Source organism: Camelus dromedarius, chromosome 1, assembly GCF_036321535.1.
Source record: "Camelus dromedarius isolate mCamDro1 chromosome 1, mCamDro1.pat, whole genome shotgun sequence".
NCBI classification, from domain to species: domain Eukaryota; kingdom Metazoa; phylum Chordata; class Mammalia; order Artiodactyla; family Camelidae; genus Camelus; species Camelus dromedarius.
In genome coordinates, this window is record NC_087436.1 from 89,824,259 (window position 1) to 89,850,636 (window position 26,378).

Consider the following 26,378-nt stretch of genomic DNA (forward strand, 5'->3'; position numbering starts at 1 on the left):
CCCAGGTGGAGGATGGTGACCTGAGCACAAGCAGGTAGATGCCAACCAGCTGGAACCAGCAGATCCTCCAAACATCACCCTGCTACCTCATCACCAACCTTTCAGAAGGGAGTCCAGGAGCTGCGACCCTCACCCAAATGTTGCCTTTAAAAACCCTTCCTTGAAAACCATCAGGAGTCCCCGTCTTTAGATCACTAGCTGCCTTGCGCGGCACCCTGCAATAAAGATTGTCCTTTCCTTCACCACAACTGAGCATCAGTGGATTGGCTTTTCTGTGCGCAGGCCAGCAAACCCAAGTTCAGTTTGGTAACAAAATAACTAAGAACCAGGGTGAAATGATAAAGGTTAATGAATGATCGTAACCAAGTCCTGAATTATAATCAAGATTTGAGTCTGATTGCTTCCCCTGCCTCTTCAGACTCTCGTTATACTAGGAAAAAGGAAAAGAGGGAAGGAGGGAGGGATACAAAATGAAATCCATAAAGGAAGAAAAAAGAAGAAATAAATGAAAAGAGAAATAATTTGGAACTGTAAATAGATGCGATTCATATAAGAGGGACAATATAAAACTTTGAATTCAAAGAAAATGCCACATGTCTGCCTCTCTATATCAAAATATTAGCAAGTAAATGCATATGTATGCTTTTGTCAAGCTAAAATGCTTAAGAATTGTATGTATTATTTTATTAGATTCACTGTGAAAGTGAATTTTATACCTACTATTGATTTTCTTATGATACTGGTATTTATGAGTATGTATATATCTGTGGCTTAGAATAACTGGTGACTTTTATTTTGAAAGGGCAATGTTGCTGCAGAACAATCCAGGCAAAAATAGCTTCTTACGATGAAAAAATTTAAGAATCAGTTGACTGGTATCTTTCTGAAGCTTTCAACCTATTCTTGTCATTATACATTTATTTATTCTTATCATTACATATTTATTTAAATAAGGTTTAAAGTTAAATTAAACACATATATGGCTCACTTTACAAATTCAGCCTTAACACTACATCAACAATATTTATCAGTTTCTTATTTGTTAATTTTGAAAAACATAATACAAATAATTTAAAGTGCTTATTTGGAAAACACAAAATGAAACAGATGAGTCTTCTAAAAAAACAAAGAGTGAGAGAGAGAGAAAATCACTTCATAAGAAGAGAGAAATAGCAGAAAGAACTACAAAGAAAAATAAAGAGCTCCCAATTCAGTTTCAAATTCTCAGAATAAAACGGATTTGTGTCCAGTCATGTAGAGAATTTTTCTTAAACTTGAAAATCTGTGTTAGCCAATTTTTATGTGATTTAGTGGAAAGAGAGTATCCTGGTTCTAAGCTTAGCTTTATCGTGAGTCCCCAGTGAGATAGTTAGCATTTGTGAGTATTTACTCTAAACCAGGCACCATACGTATCCCATCTAATCCTCCTATCGATCCGTCTGCATAAATATTGTTACCCTCACTTTCTACATGAGAAATGGAGGCTTAGAAGGAGGTGAAATACACAATCAATGGCTGAATAGGAATGTGAACTAACCTCTGTCTGAGGACTAAGGCTGGATATTCAACCATGTCCCGTACTGTCTCACCTCATCTGTTCATGTCTCGATTTCTTCTTCTGTAAATTGGGGGTAAAGTCATCTGTCTTCCTCAGAGTGGGTCAAAAGAAATGCAAAATGAAAAAAAAAATCCTGGTGCTTTGCAAATGTCAGGTAGTGTTTATTGCTACCATCACTTCTCAAAGAAGGTTGGAGAATGGAGAAAACCTGAGCAGAGCAGCTTATTTTAGAGAAACGGAAGCACGTTCAGCCCTCATTCCCGACTCCAACTTACCCTGTCTTGTCGTCCTGCGTTCTCCCAGTAAGGGCTCCACCAGGCTGGACATGGTGGCCTGCATTTTTCTGCTGCTCATCAGTGGGTCAGAGAATCATCAGATTAACTTTTCAAAAGACTTCCTTTGGTAAAAAGGAAGGACTAGAGCTGCATTAAGTCCCAATTCTGATTTTGACAGGGGCCAGTGACCAGCTACAGGCAAGCGTGGTTGTTTCATATTATCTCCCAAACTTGAGAGACATTCCTGATGAAAAGAAATGATAAAAGGGACACCACAGTGAGTCATTTGACTGTCCATTAGGTAAAAGGTAGGGCTATTATTTTGAAAATACATTTGAACGCGTGCCTGGTTTTGTTAAAGTATGGCCTCTCTGTTGAGACATGCATAACATTCCTGCAAACAAAGAGCAAAAACCAAAGCAAAAGCTAGATTTATATATATATATATATATATATATATATATATATACATAGAAAAATCCTGGGTGAAAGCTAACAAAAATTTAGTGTCTTATTCAATAGGGTTTAATCAATCAGTTTCTAAAATTTGTCAATGAACTCAATAGTTCTGAATTATATCAGCAGCAAAAAAAAAAAAAAAAAAAAAAAAAAAAAAATCCAGGGATTAGAAGTTAAAATGGATGGCTGGAGAGAAGGAGACAAGTGGCTTAGGGGTAATTATAATCAACATTTTACTGAACAGGATTAAAGATGATGCATCCTCGGAGTGAGTTTTAGGGCAGCCAGTGTGAACAGCAATAGCATGTAAGTGACTCCTGAGAAGGAACTTAAGACAATTGTCAGGAGCATATCCTTTTGGAAACTCACTCTTCATAACTATTTTTATTGTCAAACAATGTGCTAGCTTTGACTTGATATCTCAGTAAACAGAGGGGCTACAGGAAGGGAGGGGAGGGATAAATATATTAAATAAATAATAAAAAAGGAAATGTTCAAATTCCCTTCTTAGGGTGCTGATTTCACAGTGTCAACAGATGGTGTTTCTTCTGGTTTCCCACAGTGTCCTAAATGAGAAAGTTTTTCAAGATACTAAGCTGAAAATAAAATCAGAGCCTTTCAATGTAAAATTCAAGTCAAATCACAAAAGAAAATGAAAGCAATATTTCGAGGTGAATTTTTGTTATGTTCTTGGGTTCAATACAACAGCTAGTGTATGACTGAACTAGAGTCAGTTAGTGAAAAATCCAAGTTTCAAATCCAGATCTTTTCATTACAAAGCCTGTGTTCCTTCAGATACTCTGCTGCCTACCAGCCAAATACTAATCTGGATTGCTCAGGCAGTTACTGATGGAAGAACTTCCTTTCTGAACTCTTGAATTTAGCATCTTGCATTTGTGAAATTGACATAATAACACAACATGAGAATGGCAATTTAAAAAATAACAGTAATAATACCACCATGCATTTTCAGCTTTCTGTAGATAAAGTGTTTTCTTACATGGTTCATTTAATGCTCATAATAACCCTGCATTGTACATAGAAGATTGTCCTATCGCCTTATTATAAGTGATAAAATGAAACTTGAATAAATACTTTTGTCAAAAATCCTGTCATTCAGTTTAAAACAGAATGAAGACTCTAATAGGCAGGTCATCAGAAGGGAAAAAAGTTATAAGATAAATAAGTAGTAGGGATGTCATGTACAACATGACAACTGCAGCTTACACTGCTATATGATATGTAAGAAAGTTGTCCAGTCAAAAAATGAGCAGAAGACCTAAATAGACATTTCTTCAAAGAAGACATACAAAAGGCCAAAAGACACATGAAAAGATGCTCAACATCACCAATTATTAAAGAAATGCAAATCAAAACCATAACAACGTATCACCTCACACTGGTCAGAATGATTACCATCAAAAAGTCTACAAATAATATATGCTGGAGAAGATGTGGAGAAGAAGAAACCCTCCTACACTGCTGGTGGGAATGTAAATTGGTGCAGCCACTATGGAAAACAGTATGGTGGTTCCTTAAAAAGCTAAAAATAGAGCTATAATATGATCCGCCAATCCCACTCCTAGGCATATATCCAGAGAAAACTCAAATTCGTAAAGACACATACACTCCAATGTTCATAGCAGCACTATTTACAATAACCAAGACACGGAAGCAACCTAAGAGTCCATCAGCAAATGGATAAAGAAGATGTGAGATATATAATACATATATATATATATTATATATATATATATATATATATATAAAATACACACACATATACTAGAATATTAGTCATAAAAAAGAATGAAGTGTTGCAATTTGCAACAGCAACATGGATAGACCTAGAAATTATCATACTAAGTGAAATAAGTCAGAGAAGACAAATATTACATGTCACTTATATATAGAATCTAAAAAATAATACAAATGAATCTATTTACATAATAGAAACAGACTCACAGACATAGGAAACAAACTTATGGTTACCAAAGGGGAAAGCCGGGGAGGGATAAATTATGAGTATAGGATTAACAGATACACATATATTTGAATAAATTCAAATGTATTTGCAACAAAGATTTACTATATAACACAGGGAACTGTATTCAATATCTGGTAATAACCTATAATGGAAAATAATCTAAAAATATGTATATATGGATAACTGAATCACTCTGTGTATAACTAAAACTAACACAATATTGCAAATCAGCTATACTTCAATAAAAAATTTTTAAAAAGAAAACTACAAAAAAGAAAGTTGTTAAGAGAGTGATCTTAAGAGTTCTCAATACAATGAGAAATTGTTTGCTTTTCTTCTTATTTTATCTATATGAAATGATGGATGTTAACTAAACCTAATGCAGTAATCAGTCCACAATGAATGTAAATCAAACCATCATGCTATATACTTTAAACTTATATAATGATATATTTTAATTATTTCACAATAAAACTGGAAACACTTAAAAGATTCTTAAAAAGAAGTAAAGAGAGAGACGACCTCAGTAGAATTCCTGACTTCATGAACGTTTGAAAAAACACTCCACGATATAGTCAAAAAACTGCAAGATAATTAAAACTTCAGGGAAAAAGGAAATACTGTAAAAGAAATAAAATGGAACAAGAATTTCCCTACTTGGTCCTCTAGGCCAAAATATTTACCTAACCATAATCATGTATGCACTATTTATTCATTCAACTAGAAATAGTGATAAAACTAAATAGGGCCAATGAGATAGAGAGGTGGGGAGGTAAGGGGACTAAATCCTCAGAGCAGGACCTCTGGAGATAATACTTGAAATCAAATAACCAGAAAATATAAATCTGTGTATTTTGCTTGAATATAGAGGAAATAACTGTTAAGAGAAAAAATGTTAAAAGGTTAAAAGACGTTTTTGCCTCTGAGATGGAGCAACTTAGGGGTGAAAAGCAGAGTTTAGATTTTCAGGATATATGTATATAATATTGGGGGTTTTAATCATGTATATATTACTCTGATTGGAAATATCACTTATTTTAAGTGACTTTAAAAAATGAAAAATGCTCAAAACTGGTCAGAATTTTATATATATATATGTATCTGCTGTCCACTCCCAACCCCCTGAGGGCAGCTTGTGCAGTGAGCTGAGCTCCCACATGGCTGGAGTGGAAACCCAAGCCTCTCTTACACAGCGATGCAGGTGTGTAGGGTAGAGGATATAGGGAGGCCAGGAGAGTTGCAGAGAACCTTCAACAGCAGTTTTCAGTCAAAGTAACAGACTTCAGTTTGGACAAAACAGTAGATTCAGTGAGCATGAGAAGAATTCTAGACATTTTGAAAGTAGAAACAAAACTCCTGCAGATGGATTGGGAGGGAAGACTGGACGTCCATGAGGACTTAGTATTTGGGATCTGAACAACGTAAAGAGTGAAACTGCCATTTATGAGGCTGGAGAGGACCATGTGGAGGGCATATTTGGGGGATGATTACCCTGAGTTCAGTACTGGACATGATCAGCTTGCTGTGCCTATTAAACATCCAAATGGAAATGCCAAGTGAGCACATAGACATGTGAGTCTGGAATTCAGGAGCAGTTCTAAAGCAGAGATTAGACTGGAGGGTCAGCGTATAGATGGTATTCAAAGCCAGGAAGGGATAAAGTTACCTAGAGGGTGAGCACAGAGAGTAAAGAAATACAGACTGAGAGTGGAGCATTGGCCACTCTGAAGGTAGGGGAGATGAGCACTCAGCAAAGGAGACAAAGAAGGAATGGCTATGAGGGTGACCAGATAAAGTGGGACCTGAGACGTCCAGTAAGGAGAGTATTTCAAGGAGACAGGTGTGAGCAACTGTTTCAAATGCTGTTAATTAAGTGAGCTCTGAGAAGTAAGTGATCCTTACAAATGGCAGCATGCAGGCCATTGGTGTCACTGACATGAGTTCTTTCAGTGATGGGATTGGGGTGATAATGACTCCAAGAGAAAAATGGGAAAGCAGTGGAAACTTCAAGTATAGATCTTTTTCTGAGGAAGATTGCTAAAAGAGAAGCAAATGGATTAGACAGTAGCTTTAGGAGAACATAGGTTGGAGAGAAGGGTTTTAGGTCCTTGTTTATTTTTAATATTTTATAGTATGTTGGTCTGTGGATGGGAATGAACCTGTAGTCAGGGAAAAACTCGTGCTGTGAAGTGAATGGGGAAAATTAGTGGAGTTATGTCTTTGATGGACAAGATGGAACGGGGGCCAGTGTACAGGTAGAAGATGTGGGTACACGTAGGATTTTAGACTAGGTGGCTTGGGCATAGAGAAGCTCTCTCTCTTACATTTTGCTTCTGTTTTCTCTGAGAAGCAAAATAATCAGCAGAGAGTAAGACAGGGAGGAGTTGTGGATGCTTTGAGGAGAGACAAGAAGGAATGAAATAATCATGCAACTGAGTAAGAGACAGAAAACTGTCTAAAGAAATACAGTAGGATGGCCCTGGGGCACTACATGTTCACTGGAGGGTTTTGGTCATGACATGTCTTTCTGGGCACGTGCAGCTGCCCAGGTGCCGGCACAGAGTATGTCAAGAGTTGGGTTCACACTGGGTTGGGCTTTTCTCAAATTAGTTCAATAAAGTAAGAGAGGAGAAAGTGAAGGGGTCTATGTAGGGTAATGGACAGGGCAATGCATCACGGAATCTGAGTTAGGTGAGCAAGGACAAGAGCATGGTCAAGGAAGGGGTTGCAGAGCCATACAGACAAAATTATGGGACTTGAGGTACTAGTAAAAAGTAGTGAAAAGCAGGAAATACTAGCAGCAAAAATGGGTAAGAGGCCACATACTGAAGACGTTACCTACAGAGAAGCTGAGCTGTTTGGACAGTAGGGAAGACAAAGCTCTGGATGTTGCAGTGAGTACCAAGCACAAGGCCTATCCACTGCCAAGCTGTATGGTACCTGGGATATGAGAGAGAAACTGCCCATAGTTTGCAAGGGCTCTAGGCACGCCTTCTCTGTGACTGGACAGATTTCCAACTGTGACAAGAGAGAGAATGCCAATGTAGCCTAGAATTTCTTTTGGAATTTACAGAGTATGGTATACTGTATACACACACATCCACACACATATTATATATCTATTCTTTTCTAGGAATAAACATTTCTAATTTTTTCTACTAGTTTTCTGTAAAGTAGGAAAGTACAATTTATATAATACCTGTGTTTTTACGTATACTTTTGTTCTCTTATCATTTTTATAAGAAAGTAATAAAAGGAAAAATTACGCACACCATTGCCTGAAATATTACGTACACTATTACCTGATTGCAAAGCTTAGTTACTATTTCTCTAAATTGCCTTACTTAGCTACAATCTTAAACGTTAGCGCAAGTGTAACATATTCTTTTGTCCCTTGAATATTCACCACTCAGCGTTTTGCAAATGACTTGTAGTATTTTGTTCACAATAACTTCCTTTGTCTGCCTTGCCAAGTGGTTGATATCCAGATGCTCGTAAGCACAATAATGTGTGGCATAAACTAATTATCTGCCATGCGCCACTATTTATACATCCTCACTACGTTAGTAAGATATGAAAGCGATTTACAATTCCCTTTAAATAGCCCCATGCACCTGCAGGCAGTTTTGGTTCAATAACACAGAAATGAACGGTAAAGATAGGTTAGGCATCTTTGTTCTTTACAGCTTTAAGAGTTCAAATGATTATGAACAAAACACATCCTTTCACTTTGCAGCATTGCAAATGCTGTGACAATTTTTGTACATTTCTCAATTAATTCTGGAATGTTATATCTTGGAAGCAAAGGAACTGGAATTCTGCAAACTCATAGAATTCAGGGTAACACTGATATATTAATACACTTTTTTTTTGTTTTAAGTTTGAGTGCAGTGGAAAAGAAGGTGAGGTTGGTGATTTAATGGTGACAGAGATGAGGGGAGGAAACTGAAGGGCATAGGTTTTTAGCTCACTTCATAGGTCTGAGTTTAATCCTGTACCTGCAGGGCCAGCTTAACTTTTAGGCACAGTAGGCATGGTGTCTATTTTAATTTTAAATTCTCTTAAAATCAGAAAGAGACAACTGACCATAAGAGCAATGAACATATAATAGTGAATCTAGCCAAGATAATAATTGTCTTCATAGTTACATAGTCAACAAAATATTATTTGTTTGCTTGTTTGTTTGTTTGTTTGTTTATGGAGGAAGGGGTCCACAAAGGCATAAGTGCCTAAGGGCTTATGAAAGTCAGAACGCAGCTCTGAGTGGCCCTGTGATCTTGAATGAATAACTTAACCAGATTGAATCTGATTCTCCTCATCTTTAAAGCAGAGCTAATATCTGAGAGGGCTGTTAGGAAAAAACTGGTGAGATGCTGTGTCTGAACTGCTCTGTATAGTGTCATGTAGAGTCTAGAGGCTTGATAAATGTGAGTTATTATTAAGTTTTACTAAAAATGGAGACGTTGGCTCCGTTACTGCAGCCAAAATGAACTGTCTCTCTCTCTCCACTTTCTTTTAACACTGCTTGCTACTTCGCTACAGGATGAAGATGTTCGAGAGGTTTGGCAAATTCGGTAAGAACAGTTGTTTGTAAAGATAATTGATAACGCTCATAAATTAATGGTTCATTTTAATTACTCAGTCATTAAACAGAAATATCTTGGGCTATACAGCCAAATTCCTTAACTTATGCAGATCCCGTGCACTATATGGACTTGGTGTACATTTACATTTTTTTTAATTTGGATGATTAATAGATAAGTGAAAAATTATTTTTTTTTTACCAAATTCTTAAAATGTGACTATAGACTGTTTCAATTGAAAAAAAAAGACTGTTTATAAACTCTTTACTTCTACTGTATTAAATATGATAGAATTTGTATGAAATGTAATTTACTAAAGAAAATAAAGTTATTTATAGTATCTCTCCTTTCCTGGCACCCGGTAGTTGCAGCCAGTGTTTCAGCCAAATAGAAAGAACCAGAAGCATTTCTTTTTTTATCTGCTGCTTTTAGAGAAAGAGAATATGGAGAATGAGGAGAAAGGGGATACTAATTTTCTCCAAACAGACTGTGATGTAAATGTTAATCTGTGCGTGGGGACAATGCAGACCTTCCCAAGGTGGAATGGTACAAAGCTGTGCTCAGTTTCCTGTTCCTACAATGTTCTAGTTTTCCCAACTCTGGTTATTAACTCATTAATCATTCCCTCCCCCAAGAAGAGAGTCTAATAGAATTTAATGACTTTTTTAGCCAGTAGCTTAGACTGGCAAACCTTTCATCTTTCTCCTGAGCACTGACCCACGGCTATAAATCTGTAATCTTTCAATACCAGTCTTGTCCGTGCTAGCATGTGCCATGGTGGGCTTTCTTTGGGGAAGCATGCTAAGACTTCAAATATCTCTGGCTCACTTGTATACCAATAATCACGTTCAAGAATTAGTTTCTGTATTATCTGTAACTGTTCTAGAAATAAAGTACCTTTTCTGCCACAAGCTTTCCTACTTAGACTATAAGCTTCTTTTCCCAGGGAGACCTTGTCCAGGTCCAAGAGCCTAGACTCAGGTGTGAGTAACCCTTCCCTTTCTGTACCCACTCTAACCACTTGTTCACTGCTGTTACCTTTGGCCCTGTGCCACGTATAAAGCCCTGGCAACTCTTTCTTAAATACTAGCTGCTCACTCCTTGTTTTCTCATTTTTAAACTCTACAGTTCCTGTGAACAGTTCCAGATTACCCGAGTGTGCCCAAACCAATTTGGTCCTTTAGTAAAGTCAGGTTCTTTTGGTAAACATCAGTCCCCACCCCAGGTTAGACCTTTTGCAACCTCTCAATCAAATGTTAAGCCACAATGAAAGTAAATCTTAAACCAAAATCTGCCCAAACCAGAGGATATTCATTAATAAGCAGCACAGTCACAGAACTTTTTCAGCTCAGTGAAGAGAGTTTTGCTCTTTTGCCCTCAGGTTCACAGAAAAACACTCACTCTTAAGGGGACATAAGAAGTCCTAATGGCAACATCTACAGTCTTTGTAATTGGATCCAGGGGCAAGACGTCTCCAGGTCAAGGGCCTTAGACACGGAGGGCAATATTTTGGGCATAGATTGTTGCCGAGCATGGTCCCCTCATATCTTATTCATGCAAGGACACTGAGTTCTCTTAAACTCCTCTTAACTGTTCACATATCTTGAATCCCTTTGCTATGACCAACAAAATTTATTTCTCCTAGGGATTATGCAAATTAATTAACCCAAAAGGGTTGATTCATATTGAGACATTTCTTAGGCTAACTAACTCCCTCCAGAGTGTTAGTTAAATTTAACTTGTCCACACACACATGTCATACTACCGATACTGAAATATTTAAAATGAATTAAAACCAGAAAATATAATGAATAAACCAGCTTGTGGGGTGGTGGTAGTGAGAGGATTCTTCAGTAATTTCCTGGATGACTTAATAAGTAAAGTCAATGGGATCTTGAAATTATTCAGCTTTATAGATCAGACACAGTCCCACAGATGGTGGGATAGGTTTAGCGGGCATGGAAGTTCCCTTGTTAACACTTGGGCCTGTGATCCTCTAAAGTCAGAATACTTCTTTATCCATTAAACTTTGTCAGCCTGTGCTATTTAAGGGGCCAGACCCTCTTCCACTGTTAGGGAAAACCCTAAGAGAATGTAAAGGAAGAGAGAAAACAAGGAAATGAGAACAGAGCTAGAGGGATGCAGAGTTCAGGATTGTGATTTGAGGTCCCAGGAAGACTAGGAAGAAGAAAACAGTAGCTGATTATTTACAGAGTGAGAACATTAAAGAGGGAACCAAAGCGAGAGTCAAGTGTAGAAGAATGAAGTGTGATCCCACTTATCAAAACCAAATATTGGTTGGAACTTAAGCTCAACCAAAGAACTCTGTTACAGCAACTATAAAGACAGATCAGAATGGAACCCCAGCATGACTGACTTGAGGACTGATAATCAAACTGGTTCCAGGTGTCTCTATATTCTTTTGTTCTAGTTATTTTCAGAGCCTAGGGTGGAATCCATCCTGGGGAGCAGTTAAATGACCAAAGAAAAATATTACAGGAACAAAAGCCACCCCCTTGCTTTATTTTCCCCCAAAGTTTTGTTTATTCTTAACTAGTGCTAAGAATACTTAAGTTGTCGCACTAATATTTTCAAGCAGTAAATCAGTGTTTCTACTCTATATTTTAAGGAGATCTCCCTCTTTCCATAGCCACCTCCATATTTTGTTCAGATACCCATAATTTCTACCAAATAATAGACAAGTCAACACATAATAGATCATATTCATATTCACCTACAGAGAGACCAATACATTAGAATTTCATTTTGTAGACAATTGCTTGATAATTGGCAGACGACAATATCTGAATAAAGAATCCAATTGGCTCTTGACTCGATTCAGTTTCATTTTTATCTCTGCTTTCAGATACACTGATAAAACTTTAACTGATGTGAATTGCTATTGTTATAGTTGTTTAGTTCAGTTAAGTAGTAGAAATGTTTTAGAACAATCCTGAGGCAAAAGACATAAACTATGCTGAAACACCAGGAAATTCCTCTGCTAAGTATGAGTAACAATGAACAGCTAACAACAACATCAGTATTCATAGAATTACCAAGTAGGAAAGAATTTATTTCCACAAAACACATTTTTACCTCTCCAGGCCAACCTGTTTCAGGATCTGATGACCAAGAGCTGGTATAATCACACAGAGCAGCAGCATTCACTTGACCTAGTCATCTATCCATACAACCATTCATCCTTTCTTTCAACAAATTTTTTATTGAGAACTCATCACTGTGCTACACAGAAGGGTCCACAGTCATAAATCATTAGCTCCTGTCCTCAAGGAGTTCACTTTCCACTTGGGGAGATAAATGAACATTTTGTTTTGCAATATAGTGTGATAACACAAGTAGAAGATGATATGGAACACAGAGGAAAGTCATTCATTGATGTGTTAAATGCTCACAAGTCCTCTTATTTCAGATTTTTGGTGCGGATTATGCTTTCTTTAATCAAACGCTTTCTTGAGGATGGTGACCTTGTTTTGTTTTATTTCTTTCTCTTTTTAATTTCAAATAAGGCCTGTGTAGGGCTTTACATTCTATAAATTGTATATAAAATATTTTTTAATTCTTATTTTTGAAAAATAATTATTTAATTTACCAAGGCATTTTTTGTTTTGTTTTTGACACTAATGGAAGACTCTTCCCCCAGGAGCTAGAAAGGAACCTTCCAAATAGAAATTAAAGGAAGAAGGTGTCTAGGAACCACTCTGTTCAACATTTCTGAATTGCCATTCAGATGGCACGTGTGACTTTTTGAGTTAGTTCAAAGGTTGGCAAACTTTCTGTCTTAAAAGGTCAAATAGAGATGTCAAGCTTTGTGGGCAATGTAGGTTCTGTTGTGACCACTCAGTTCTGCCATTCTAGCACAAAAGCAGCTAAAGACAATACCTAGACAAATGGGCATGGCTATGACCCAGTAAATTTTTATACATGAAAACAGGTGGCAGGCCAGATTTGTTCAGCAACTAACTCACTAACTCTGGAGTCTTAATTGATTAGTTCAGATCATGCTAAAAAAAAAAAAATATATATATATATATATACATATATGTGTGTGTGTGTGTGTGTGTGTGTGTGTATGTCAATATTCATGTAGTTATATATTTGAATTATGTAAAATATATTTCTCTGAGAATACATTTGGATTGATAGGAATATGAATGGGACAGATAAACAGTTCATTTGACTTAAGAGCTTAGGACTTAGGAAGGACTGATGTAAAAAGCAAATTCCCATTTGTAATAAAATTCTTTGGGAAATTAGTCCCTTAGTAGATAAGGTGAGTTTTCACACTATAAGACTATAAAAGAAATAAAAGTCATCTTCTATTCCATTCACTACAACTCCTATATGGCAAAGAGCCTTTTAGAATACTTACAGATCCTACATCCATATATGGTTCATAGGGGGCTGCTAATTAGTCCTGCCTTCTAGGGAAATAAGGATAAATCACACCCATTCTAGGCAGAATGTACTAAGGCGAGATATGTTGGGATGATGAATCCTCCAAGACTGGAAAATATCTATATGTGGTCTTATCCTTTGAAGTCAAGAATTCATTGGCTTCCACTATTACCAAATGCTACTGGATGAGTAGAAACAGCTTTCCTCATCATGAACCAAAACATGATTATCTTTCTTATCATTTCCTCTTACTGGCCTACCTTGATTGAAATATTGTCTCCCTCAGCCACCCCCCTTCCCCACCGAGTTCTAACACTGAGTATCCCCTCTTCTTATTTCTCATAAATGCAGAGGGACAATGGCATGGTCTTGAGCTATGAGTTCTCCATAGACTACGAATGTGGCAACGATCCAAGTTACTGGACTGCAGATTTCTTTTTAGGGATATGAGTGGCTAGTTTTGAAGGTAATGTTATACATCTAATCCTATGTTACACATTGGTTTATTTATTCATTTTTTTCAACACCTATGTATTGAGTGCTTACTCTATGTCATGCAGGGCACTAATTGCAAGGGTTGCAACGTTAAGTAAAAATAAACATGGTCCCTGAACAATGGAACGTACAGCTCTGTCAATAGATTTTTGTTTTTAATGAGGGTACTGAGAGTGAACCCAGGACCTTATGCATGCTAAGCATGTGCTCTATCACTGAGCTATTTCCCTCCCCCTAGATTTTAATCAAGTAATCACACATAATAATATAAAAACAGAGACAAATTCTCTAAGAGGAAGCACATATAACAAAAAAAAAACTAACAGAGATAAGTAGGGGGGTGGTGCTATGTCAAGGAAGGCTTCTTGAGGAAGTGCTTCCTATTTTTTGTATGAAGGATGCATAAGTGAGTGGAAGGGGTAAGAGATTTCCAGCAGAGGAAACGTGTGCTACAGTGACCTGTGGCAGGAGGAGAACTGGCAGTAGGAAGCTTGGCACATTCCAGGAACTGAAGAAGGTGAAGATTGATGAGAGCAAAGGGAATAATGGTTCAAGGCCAGGCAGGAGTCAAGGAGTGCAGGACCAACTATGGCTATGGTAAGGATTTTGGTCTTGATCTTATGAGAAACAGGAACTATGGGAAGGATTTTAAGTTATGAGTGTGATGAACAAATGGCTATTTTGGACAGATAACCCAGAGCACTGCATGAAGACCAGGCTGAGGGTCAAAATGGATAAAGGCAGGACAAATGAACTGCAGTGAACAATATACATACACTCCTTGACACAGCCTGACTTTCTTATATTAAGACTTATTGAGTGTCTACACCATGAGAAGTACGATGAGGGATGAAAAGAGAGATATCATAGTTTCTGGTCCCTTAAGAACTTGTTAAAGATGAGTCTATTTTTCTTCTTGCAATTTGCATGTTAAATTTTTGCAATCATTGGTACTTGCATTATGTTGATTGACTACCTAAAAGCATTTGAACCTGAATATTTCTGCTCCAGTGAATTGTATAATAACAACAACAGAATTGGTATTAAAATTTGTGACTAACTTGCCTTTTCTAACTTGTTGGAAATCTCTGGACATGCCTTTAAAATTTTTTCACTATATTCAGGTCAGAGTCAATTTCTTTTGTTTTTCTTTATGTAGTTGAGATATGGAGGTATATTCCTAATGTGAATTCTTCATCAGAACCAGTGTTCTTATCCACCTCCCATCACTTTAACATCTAGCAGTAGCTGTCCCAGTCAGCCTCTTTGTCTCACCCCTTCTCTTTTTGTCATTTTTTTCCAGCCCATTTCTGGGACCTGGCAGATGTTTCGGTTATCAGAGCTCTTGCTGGAACTTAGTAAATACCGTACACCTTCCTCCTCAGCACCACATCCAGGGTCTGTGTTTCTGTGGGGCAGGATGAAGCAGAGGTTCAGATGGACTATTTGTCAAGAACACCTGCAGACTTTGTCTCAATCCCTCTGGGTGTTTAGGTGGAGAAAGAAAGCGAAGAACAATTAAGAAATGGAAATAAAACCAAAGTGTTACCAAAAACCAAAGAAATCAATTTCTTCAGACTTAGATAAGAAAATATTTATATGCTATGATTTCAGGGTGGTTCATAAAGTTTCTGTGCAGGAAAACATTTTGCATGCCACTCCATCATTCAATGTTTCATATCAAAAAAAAAAAAAAAAACCCACACACAACAAAACTTCCTTTTCTCTTTATCCCCAGTGGTCAGGTTAGACCAAGTCATTTCATGGTTAAACACCCCCCCACCCCCCAAATGTTAGCGGCTTAAAACAACAAATATTTATTTTTCATTCATTCTGTATGTCCACCGCAGGTCAGCAAGGAGCTCTGACCTTTGTTGTCCTCACTCAAGGACCATTTGGAGTATCGCTGGCTGCAACCAGACAGCGGAGGAGGCCACATGGTAAATAGACACAGGCACACTCAGCCTCCACGTGGAAATGGCCCGTGTCTCTTTTGCCCAATGATCATTGGCCAGAGCAAATTCCATTGCCACCTCTAATTTCAAGGAGAGTAGGCAAATTCAATCTGCTCATCATCTAGGCTGGAAACTAGCAATATTTGCTGGGTATTACTAATGTCTGCCAGAAGCCTCTTAAAATAGCCCGCCTCAAAAAATATTCTTTAAGGATACTTTGTTAACTCTTAACTCATAATTCAAAAAGTACTCTTGCTTTTATCTTCCAACTGAATAGCATGAGAAAAGACCCAGAAGTCACAAAAAAGGAATAATGACTTGAAACCCTATTATAATCCAGTGGATGATCCAGAGAGTGGCTGGAAGCTTCTACGTTAATTAGTGTCTTTGGTTCTGTAGATGTTACCGATATGGGTCTTTTTGAAACAACCGATCAAACACTTGGCAATTTCTTTATTGAAGGAAAATCAGTGGCCAGTTCAAAAGTGAAAGTCACTTGATTTTTCTATTCAGTTCGTATAATAAGCCACAAAATACACTTGAGTGGATTTAATAGCATGGTTTATAGAGAGACCTATGCACAGAAACACAGACAGGGATGCCCGTGTATTGGCAGCAGAAGCACTCACATTCCCATTGGATGAAATGGACAATTTCCTGCCTGTATGTCCTCTTATAAACACATCTTTTTCCATATGCTAAAGACAAGTGTGTGCACAGAAGCAGACATGCTATATATAAATATCAAGAAAGAGGGAGGAAAGGGGGACATTAGAGAACTAACAAAAGATGGAAATGCAGGCCGAGCTGGAATGAAAAGGAGGGCATGGTATACTAAAAAGAGGACAAGAAAAAAAGGGCAGAAAAAAAGAGAGCGAGAGAATGAGGAAAACCATGTATTCATGAGAAAAAAAATAAGGCAACATAAGAGAATGTGGGTGTACGAGGAGGGCTCCAACCGATCATTCTGTGAAGGTGGGAACCTGAATGCTAGTGGGAAAGAGTGGATGGGAGCATATAGGGAAAGAGTCGAAAAATTCAATAAATTCAAGAGTGAGGAGTGCAACTGAATCTCACCTACTAAATGTCAAGGCAGTAAGCCAGTGGCTTTCAGACACTTGACACACTGCACGGTGTTGTCTCTGACCCAGGTGACATTCAGTGCACTTGCATCAACTCGTAGAACGCTCACATTAACCACGTGAAGCTGGTTCTACAATTACCCTTATTCTGTGGGTAAGACAACTGAAGCCTAGGGAGGCTAAGCAATTTACCCAAGGTTGCACAGTGAGTAGGCAGCAGAACTAGGATTTGAACCTAAGTGTTTAGCATTGGAGTCTGAGCGCTTCACCACTACTCTTTCTTGAATCTCATTTCCTCTAAAGAAAGCATGGCGTTTCTCACTTGCAAATAATGGTGCAGATGCTCACGTATTCTCTCACTTATTCATTAGGTTGTTTACTCATTCATTGATTCATTCATTCTTTCATTTATTCCTCAAGAAGTTCCTGAAAGATTATATACACCTGGTCTGTGCTAGACACTTGGAAGGTAAAGATGATTAAGGTGAGGCTCACAGGCATGAGATAGAAAGTTAATAAATAAGTTTAACATGATATTCTAGGTTTCAGGTTAAATGCCTGTGCTAAGTTCAGCAGGAGCTCAAAAGGATGATGTGAACAATTTTATCTGGACAGATAAAAAATAGTTTATAGTGTTGCAGCAAAGTGTGTTACAGCTCAGTGTTATAGCTCAGTTGTGACAGCAACCTGGATTGGGGGAGAGACCAAGCAGCACTTGGAGGGTTGGAGAACTCAGGTTTATTATGCCAGCGGGCCCAGAGGAGTTAACATTCCAAGCTCTGGACCCCATCTGTATGTTTACATAGACTTTTATAGGCTACCAATCTAGACTTTGCAACACTTTATAACATCATATGCAAATAAGTCACATAGACAAAGGTGACTAATTGAGAAAAAGCTTTGTAGAAATGGACCAATCAGGAGTGAGGGAAATGGACCAATCAGGAGTGAGCGCCATGCAAATAAAGCACTACAAATGGACCAATCAGGAGTTAGCTCAGGGAACCAATAGAATCTTAGGGGTAAGTTCCTGAAAGTAAGCTGTTTCAGAGTTTAAAAAGTGAGATAATGCCACTGGGCCAGGGAACATGATGGTGCCAGCAGGAGAGTAGTGGCCCTGCCTGGGGGTCCTGTTGATCTTTTTCATGGGGCTCCCCACCTCAACAGGGCTGAAGTTTAAAGCACTCACCAAGTAGATGATGTGAAAATGGCATTCCAGTTGAAGGGGGCAATGGAAAGCCAAAGCATAGAGACAATGAAGCTACTGGCCATTGAGAGAAACAAACATTTTCACTTGTAGGGAGCATAGAGAACAGGATGATGTTGAGAAATGAATGCTGATTATGGTGATTGATGTGTATGTGTGAGTGTGCACATGTGTGTGTGAGAGAGACAACGTGTTGATGGAAAGATCATAGTTGAGGCTAGAGATATAAATGGATCAGATACGATGTGCAAAAGAGTTTGCACCTTATATGTTTATCAACAAAGAATTTTAAATGGTTGAGAGACTCTATCAAATTGGTTTTGGAAAACTCTTCGCTGGACCTGTAGGGAATAAACTGAAGAAAACTGAGATTGGAGGTAGAGAAACCAGTTAGTAAGCAATTTCTTATTGGTACTGCAGTGGACCAAATGAGGGCAAGGCCAAGGCGATGGAATCGGTAAGGGGCAGAGTGGATCAGAATAATGGATAGATAGGAGGTATTTTCTCAGCAACAGTAAGTGTGTGTGTGTGTGTGTGTGTGTGTGTGTATAGGAGGGTGCTGAGGAAAAACAGTTGAGAATGACTCCCAGTTTGGGAGATTTTGGTGGGAGGATGGTGGTATGATACAATAGAGAACATCAGAGGAGATGCCTTTCGAGGAAAGATGTTGTCTACCAGTGATGTACAGTGAGCTGTGAGAGGTGGAGAAAGCTTTGAGAGTTACCAGTATGTTGTAGCTGTGATTGCCCAAGGTCATGGCATTTTAAACTCTGGCACTAAGGCTCCCAATTTGTATTCCAAAGTGCTTAACTCTACAAAGAAATCAGCAATTATTTATCGGGCATCTATGAGCAAGATACTCTGGCAAATACAAAGAGTTCTCTAGAAAGGGAAATGGTCTACATATCATTATTTAAAATAATTTGATATCCATAATGAATTTGCCATGGTATTTTTCACTTTTTCTTAGAAATAATTGGTTTCTATTTTCTCTTTCATGTCTCTCTGACTGACCATGAAATACTCATGGCCTGTTTATGGTTTCACTTATTTCTTCACACTAAGTATATCCTCTCTTCCTCTCATGATGAAAGAGTTTTGGATGCTAAAAAAAAAAATGATATGGGAATAATCCTTCAGGTGAAACCAATCTTCTCTCACCTGAGATGTATACAAATAGGCCCAAACTAGGTCTTGGACGTCCTCCCTCCTCTGATTTTGTTGTTATTATTACTGGCTTCCTCTGCAACATTTTGTTTGATGAGTTGTTATTATTCAGAAAATATGCATATAAAATAGATCTTTTTTCTCACTCTGGATGTGATCATTTCCTGGTCCTAGGGGCTTCTTCTTAAGTGGCTTTTTGCATCATGGAAAGTACTTAATAGTCTTCTTAATAATAAGAATCAACTTATTAATTGTTACATGGTAACAACTAGATTTGTGAATTATTCAAAGAAACACGCCCTATGTTGCATTCTTTTTCTCAAGCTGCACGTTATTACTTAGTAAAGGTATTGATTTAGAAACATACAGTTTTTAGAGAACATGTATAGGCCTTGGTCGTTAATTTGTTCGCAATTAACAACATATATTATTTCATGCCTTTTCAATTTGATATAATCTCCCATGAGAGTAGGGACCATGCCTTATCATCATTGTATCCAGAGTGGTGTCTAATGGTGTCTTGTACATAACAGACACTCAATTAGACTCGTTAAATGAATATATGGCTGTCACTAACAGACTTATACTACTCAGATAACACCAACATGTCATCAGTTAAACATTTTGTCCAAAGTTTAAAGGGTGAGACTACACATGGGAAGCTGAATTTAGGCTGTCAAGGAACAACAGAGGCAGTGCAGTATAGACATTAAGCATGGACCCAGACTGCTTGGGCTCTACACCTGGCTCCTCCACTGGAAGGTCATAAGTTAACTTGACCTTTTTGTGCCTTAAGTTTTGTATCAGTGAAATGGGAGTAACAATAATGTAACTTTTGCTTTGAAGAGTAATTAAATAAATCTGAAGTACTTAGAATGGGATCCAAGTTTTTATACTAATGAAGATATTATACGTTTATGTTTATTATTTTCATTACAATTATTATTATTTAGGGAACATGCCTCATAGGCAAAAGCTGTCCATCATGTAGTAGCTTATTCTTCAATGAAATGAACAGTGTATTTTCCAATGAGGGAGCTTTTGGTCTGTATTACTGGAATGTTCTCTTTGTTTTAGAAAGCAGCTGAAGAGCCTGGAAACAAATTCTGTCTATAATTTCACAAAAGGAAAGCAAAAGGATTTCCTCACAAATTACTCTGTATATGTATTTGATGTAAGTAGTTGGTTTTTTTAAATCTTAGAAACCACTAGGGTATCCTGAATGTGTGATATATTTGATTTGCAAGTTGGGTAAGGTTTGTAAAATTATTTTATAAACAGAGAGTTAATCTGTTTTAAGAAGGTAATGTGCATAGTTTATCCAAGCTAGTATATGTGATATATTTAGCTCTAATGAAATGTGCCCTAGATACATTTATTTAGCAGAGGAATTTTGGAATTATTTGTTTATAAGGCTAGTTCCTCCCACTTTCCAGCTGTTACTTCTTGCAAAATCTTAGAGCCTAGTGGACATATTAGAACCATTGATCTAAATGCAACTTACAGGAAAAAATGGAGCTTGACGGTCATAGTTTTGACTTGAGAATTACCAAATTTGTATTTGCTCCAGTTTTTTTTTTTTTTTCCTCAATTACAGTGTGGTCAATATGTGAGAATAGACTTGCACTCCAAACCTGCTGAAACTAGTAAAGCATCCTGGCGAAGAGTACCGACTAGTATTTAATTCTGTGAAAACAGGATAATCTCTGCTTTAGTCCCTATTTTTGCACAAATATATATTCTCATTTGAATGAATGACTCACATAGGAAAGTCTGTAAAGTGTATATATATTTATTATATGAAATACATGCTGGTATTTTAAAATTTGTAAATATGGTGAGATGCTATTCTTGTTGAACCAATTCTGGTACTTCTCTTCAAAGTATGTAAAAATCACTAAGCCCAAATTATGTGGCAGTCAGGCTAAAAGCATTTCGTAGAAATGTGTTATATAAATGCTAGTCTCATTAAATCCTTCTGCCTATCTGTATTAGTCCAGACACCTTTCTACCGAGAACTATCTGTACATCTGTGTGCACGTATGCATATATAATATATACGTACATCTATTCTATATCCTTATATAGACATATTATCTTGTAAAACCCAAAGATTCGTGAGGTTCCCTATATATAGATTACAGAGTAGTAGTTCCCTGGAGCAGTAGTGCCAAGTCTTTATATAGCTGAGCCCTAAAAATGGAAGCTCTACAAAATAGCTGCTAAAAAACATGAACAGTTTTGTGAATTTTAAATTTTAAATGAATTTTAAAATGGTACAATATTGTGAGCTATCAGGAAACAAAATCAGACAAAACCACGATCCTTAAATTCTTCATCTTCTTTTATTTTTGGTCCTCATGTGGAAATCTCCTTAGGGACTTGGGTGTCAGGGATGGGAATATGTAAGAAGTGACCCCCGCCCCCGTCCCATCCAAATCACGGGAAAGTAACTGAAACATGGTCAAGCAGAAGGTTTTGTGCTGCCTGAGCTGGGGTGGGAATGGGTTTACTGGCCACCAATTAGTTGTCAGATCTTCTACGGCATTGGTTGCCTTAGGACCTGCTCCAAAAGGAGTGGGTAGGAAGAGCTTAGTCATGACCTACACAGGCCAGCTCTCAAATCACAGGCAGTTCGATGCACTCCATTACAGAGAGGAAAGAAGGAAATCAGACTGGATTTATCAGATATTTATGGGAGCTGGACAATCCTAGAAAAAAATTTGGCTGGATTAGTAACACAGTGAAATATCAGTATAGATATTTCTATAAAGGTAGAGGTCCACTGCTTGCAATCAGTTTTCTGATTTCCATTTCCTTTAATGTGTGCTTTGAAGTTTAAATCACAGCTATCCAGCTTCAATAACATTGTAAAGCATTTTGTGGGGAAGAACTAAAAATCACGGTTTTTGTAGTGAATTTTTTGAATCTAGCTTTTACTAAGTCTCTCTCAAGTAAGTGCATATCCAAATCCACAGACTGTTCTAGCATACAGTTTTTCAAAAAGTAAGTGGTGAAATCATCAAAAATAGTTTGAACTTTGTGAAGTTCCATATAAATGGGTCATATAGCAATGAGATTAGAAATTTATTAAGGATGCTAGTGGGAAAAGCTAATTTTTTAGAACAAATTTCAATAAATACAAATTTTGAGATAAAGCAATTAAAACTAAATTCCATCATTCATCATTAGAATCCAAGGGACTATCGTGATAAGTATGAAAATAATGTACAAAGATATTTACAAAAAAAGTGTTACATTCATGAAAGGGAGATTTTGTAGCATAGCAACTAAGGTTGGAAAGAAACCATGAGCTGTTCGACCACCATTATAATAATATAAACAATTTAGTAATAATATAAATAGTGAAGCGATAGAGAGCTAAATGAAGGTTGAGTCATGGAAATGGAAAATAGGAAAATACAGTAGGAAGTGAAGTGTTCACACCAAGTAGGAGATGTTTAGATTCCCTAGTTGCAAGGTTTTAAATGGCATGCTTTTTATCTTTTTGAATTTCAATTAGACTCTGCAGTGGGCAAGTCAGGAAGAGAATATTAATGATGGAGGAGAAGGCTGGTTGGTGTTCTTCACAGAGGCAGCTAAATAGAGCAAATGTTTGTTTAGGTTGTAGCTTATTAAATGCTCATTCAGAAAGTGGTGATTAATAGGTTAAAAAGAACAGCTTGAAATATTTACAATGTAAAGGTTTTACTCTCCTCACATAATCTTCAAAGCAAAGCTAAAATTTACTGTAGATTAGCAGTGCCTGTTATGAAAACTGCACCATCCAGGAAAAACATCTGAATTTGGGGTTCATAACTTAGGAAATTGAAGTATTTGGCGTATATTGACTGAATGTTAAACGACGGAAATGTATCAGCAGACCTTTCTCTTTTTTTCTTTTAAAATGTCTCACATTTATAACAACTTCTTGATGAGAAACACCCACTCTGCTTTGTCTTAGTAAGGTGTACATAGCATTCTGTCTTATGTGCAGTACAAAAAAGGAAAATGTTCTTTCTGTTGTTGCTCAAGTTGCACGTTTGGATTTTATCATCTCAGATAAAGAGAAATGACACAGATCAAACACGGTGCTGCAAGTGTACTGCTGGGGCTGAAATTACAACAGGTCTCCAAGCCAGCAAAAAAGCCCTGAAAAGAGAAGACCTCAACACCTACCACATTGTCCTCTGTGGGGAAAGAACTTGTGGCGGTAATAGAAAAATCAGGTCCCCTCCTGCTGGCAGTGGGGGTGGGGGTTTGGGTGGGGGTGGGGGTGGGGGGGTTGGGGGAGGATGTAAACTTTTTTAGAGTGGTCGATTGAGTTTGATGACCAGCTCGGGAGGTTGCCTGTGAAAAGAGATTGGGGGGAAGAATTGCTGAGAGGGAGCGGGTTTCCCAAGGTGTATAATGGACTTTACTGACCGGCTCCTGGGAAGTCTCCAGCCCACAGAGCTTTGAGGGAAAATTGGTGCTGATGGCAGGAGTGTGAAGGAATGAGTGTGGTACAGCAAGAGGGCTCAGAAAATCAAAGAAACTTCCTGCTGTTTGATTCCACGCAACATGCCTGGAACTTGGCGCTCCGTGGTTGCGCCGATGACCAAGTACAGGCGTGATTAGTCCCCTCGCGCTCCCTCGGGAGCGGTACCTCTTCACCTCTTCTCGGCAGCCACGTCTCTCCAGAGCTAGGGCATGTTAGGGGGCAGGCGGCAGGGCGACGCCCCGGGGATCTAGGGCTGCACAGACACACTGCATTCCCGACTCCACACCAGCACCCACCCGCAGCCCCCCAGGAACCTCGGGGCCTCCGGGGAGCCCCGGCGGGCGGCGGCGGGGAGCAGTCCCAGGCGGCGCGTGGGCTCAGCTCCTCTGGCGCGGCGTGGGCGCGGGGAGCGGTGCTCCGGGCGCACCCGCGCGCTCGCCGCCGCCCGGGGCTGTGCCGCTGCAGGTGCGCGGCGGGCGGCGGGAGGTTACCCGGGATCCGGGCGGGGGTACGGGGTCCCTGCGTTCGGGGGAACCTCGTTAGCCCTCCTCCCAGGCCTGGCTCCTCCTACTCCAGGCGTGGGGCTCGTGCCCGCTGCTGCCTGCGCGCACCGCGCCGCTGCTCGCATCCCCCCCACCCCTCCCGCTCCTGCCAACGCTTCCCCCTCCTCCTCTTCCTCCTCCTCCGCCCATCACCGCCACTACGGACGCCTTCGCCTCCTTCTACTCCTCGCGCCGCCGCTGCCACCGCTCCTCACGCTCTCCTTCGGCTTCCATCAGCTCATCGCTCCCCGCTCGCCCGGCTGCTGCAATCTCTCTCTCTCTCTCCCTCTCTCCCTCTCTCCCTCAATCTCTCTCCCTCAATCTCTCTCTCTCTCTCTCTCTCTCTCTCTCTCTCTCTCTCTCTCTCTCTCTCTCTCTCAAGTTTCCTATCTATTCGAGATCAGGGCAAAGGGAGGAAAACACCCAGTTCTGCTTGCTGTTTCTGGTAAGGTCGCACGCGTTGGTCCCAGCTGGGACCATGACTTCCCCATTTACCTTTGCCTCCCGTGCATGCCTCATCTCCCCCCACCCGACTCTCAGATGCTCGCTGGCAACCGAGGAGGCTCGGGTCGCCCCCTCCTCCCCAGAACATTTAAAAAACAATTTCGATACTCTTCACCAGAAGCGTATTTGCAACTACAATAAAACCCGAGACGCCCGCCCGGCCGGGCAGCACGTTAGCCTGTCTCTTTTATAGTCTCCAACTTTGCACTCGGTGATCGCCGCTGCCTGCCTGCCTCTGCTGGATCCCGGAGCCTCGCGCTCCTGCTCGGATTGTGATCCTCGGCTCCGGAACAGCTGTCAAACGCGTCGTTTCGCAGCAGTTAATCCGAACCCGTCTGCCTCCAAGACGTGGTCTTGGGCAACTGTGGATGGGCAGTGAGGGAGGTTATTTTATTTATTTTATTTTAATTTATTTTAAAGAGAGTGAAGTAGTGAAGACGTGAGGACTGCAGTTCATTGTAATGAAAGAATAATAATCGAAAAAAGTGGGCTGGCTGCCCTTTGCTTTTCTCGCTGTGAATGCGGGGGTGGTCTTGGTGGAGGGGACTGTGGCACCAAGTACCCATCTCTCCTCCCCTTTTTCGCTCTCCCCTCCAAACCATTCTATTCTCTAGCTCAGGGTCCCGTGTGTTATTATTACGTGTGTGTGCACAAAACAGTGTTTGCTTACGATGGGGCTGGGGGAAGTTCCTGGCAGAGCAAAGTCTGATTATTTGGTCGTCTTTCTTCCCAGAGAAGAAAAGAAAGAAAAGAAAAGAAAAGAAAAGAAAAAATCCTTGGGTCATCACAGCCTACACTCACTCCGCTGGAATAATCTCCATATGCTTTAACTCTAATTCCCAGTGGAAATGTTATTCTTTGGGGCCATTTGGTTGGTGAGACTGAATGTAATTTTAAGTCTGTTTTGTTTTTCTTCCAAGACTTTACAAAGAGTGGCGATGAAGACGAAACTGAACGTCCACAGCATGCAGTTGCTGCTTCTTGTTTTCTTGGTGTGGGACCCAGCCAGGTGAGACACTTATTTACTGTTTTTGACATTTTAAATTCAGGGTAAAGGTGTATTTCTTGAATGCCATCAAAACAGAGGTGGCTTTTTGCGAATCTGAAGTATTCTGAAGGATCATTTCTCTTGAAAAAAGGTTGTGCCAGAAAACTGAACTATAAAGGGCAGACAAGTAAAAGTTCACTGCTTCTTGTTTTTAGTTATTAAAGACAAAAACGAATAGAAACATTTAAGAAAGAAAGAAAAGAAAGAAAAGAAAGAAAAGAAAGAAAGAAAGAAAGAAAGAAAGAAAGAAAGAGAAAGGAAAAGAGATCACCAAAGAAAAGAATATCCTTTGAATGACATATTCTTGCAAGGAATTGAAGTGGTTAAGTTATGAGCCACTGTACTAACACTAAAATTCAGTAAAGAAGCCAACTGTTTTCCTTTCAGCCAAAGAGAAAAACACAAACTAAAATGATTTAAGTGTTAACTTCTTTTCTTTTTTCTTTCTTTTTGGTTTTCTTGCTTCCTTCCTTTTTTTTTTTCTTAAGTGGTTTTGGCTCTTTCAGTCAATATAGAAAAACCAAATGATGTGTGAGTCTCAAACCTCTAGGTGGAGGTAGTATACAACTTCACAATCACAAACAATAAAACAAAAGCTTGATTTATTAATCAACTTT

The 26,378-nt window shown here is 38.9% G+C and overlaps 1 protein-coding gene across 4 annotated transcripts in view; it reads left to right on the top strand.

The window, feature by feature from the left end:
* Positions 1–24,216: 24,216 nt before the first annotated feature.
* Positions 24,217–26,378, top strand: part of GABRA2 (gamma-aminobutyric acid type A receptor subunit alpha2) — a 110,627-nt gene continuing 108,465 nt past the window's right edge. The window contains exons 1-2 of one of the 4 annotated variants that reach the window (XM_064486960.1): positions 24,217–24,654; positions 25,634–25,722. Coding sequence is in view for 3 of the 4 variants with exons in the window: in XM_064486955.1 (XP_064343025.1) it covers positions 25,082–25,097; positions 25,634–25,722 (105 nt within the window). In the remaining variant the exon portion in view is untranslated. The other 3 variants (XM_010980335.3, XM_064486955.1, XM_064486975.1) reach the window with 3 other exon arrangements.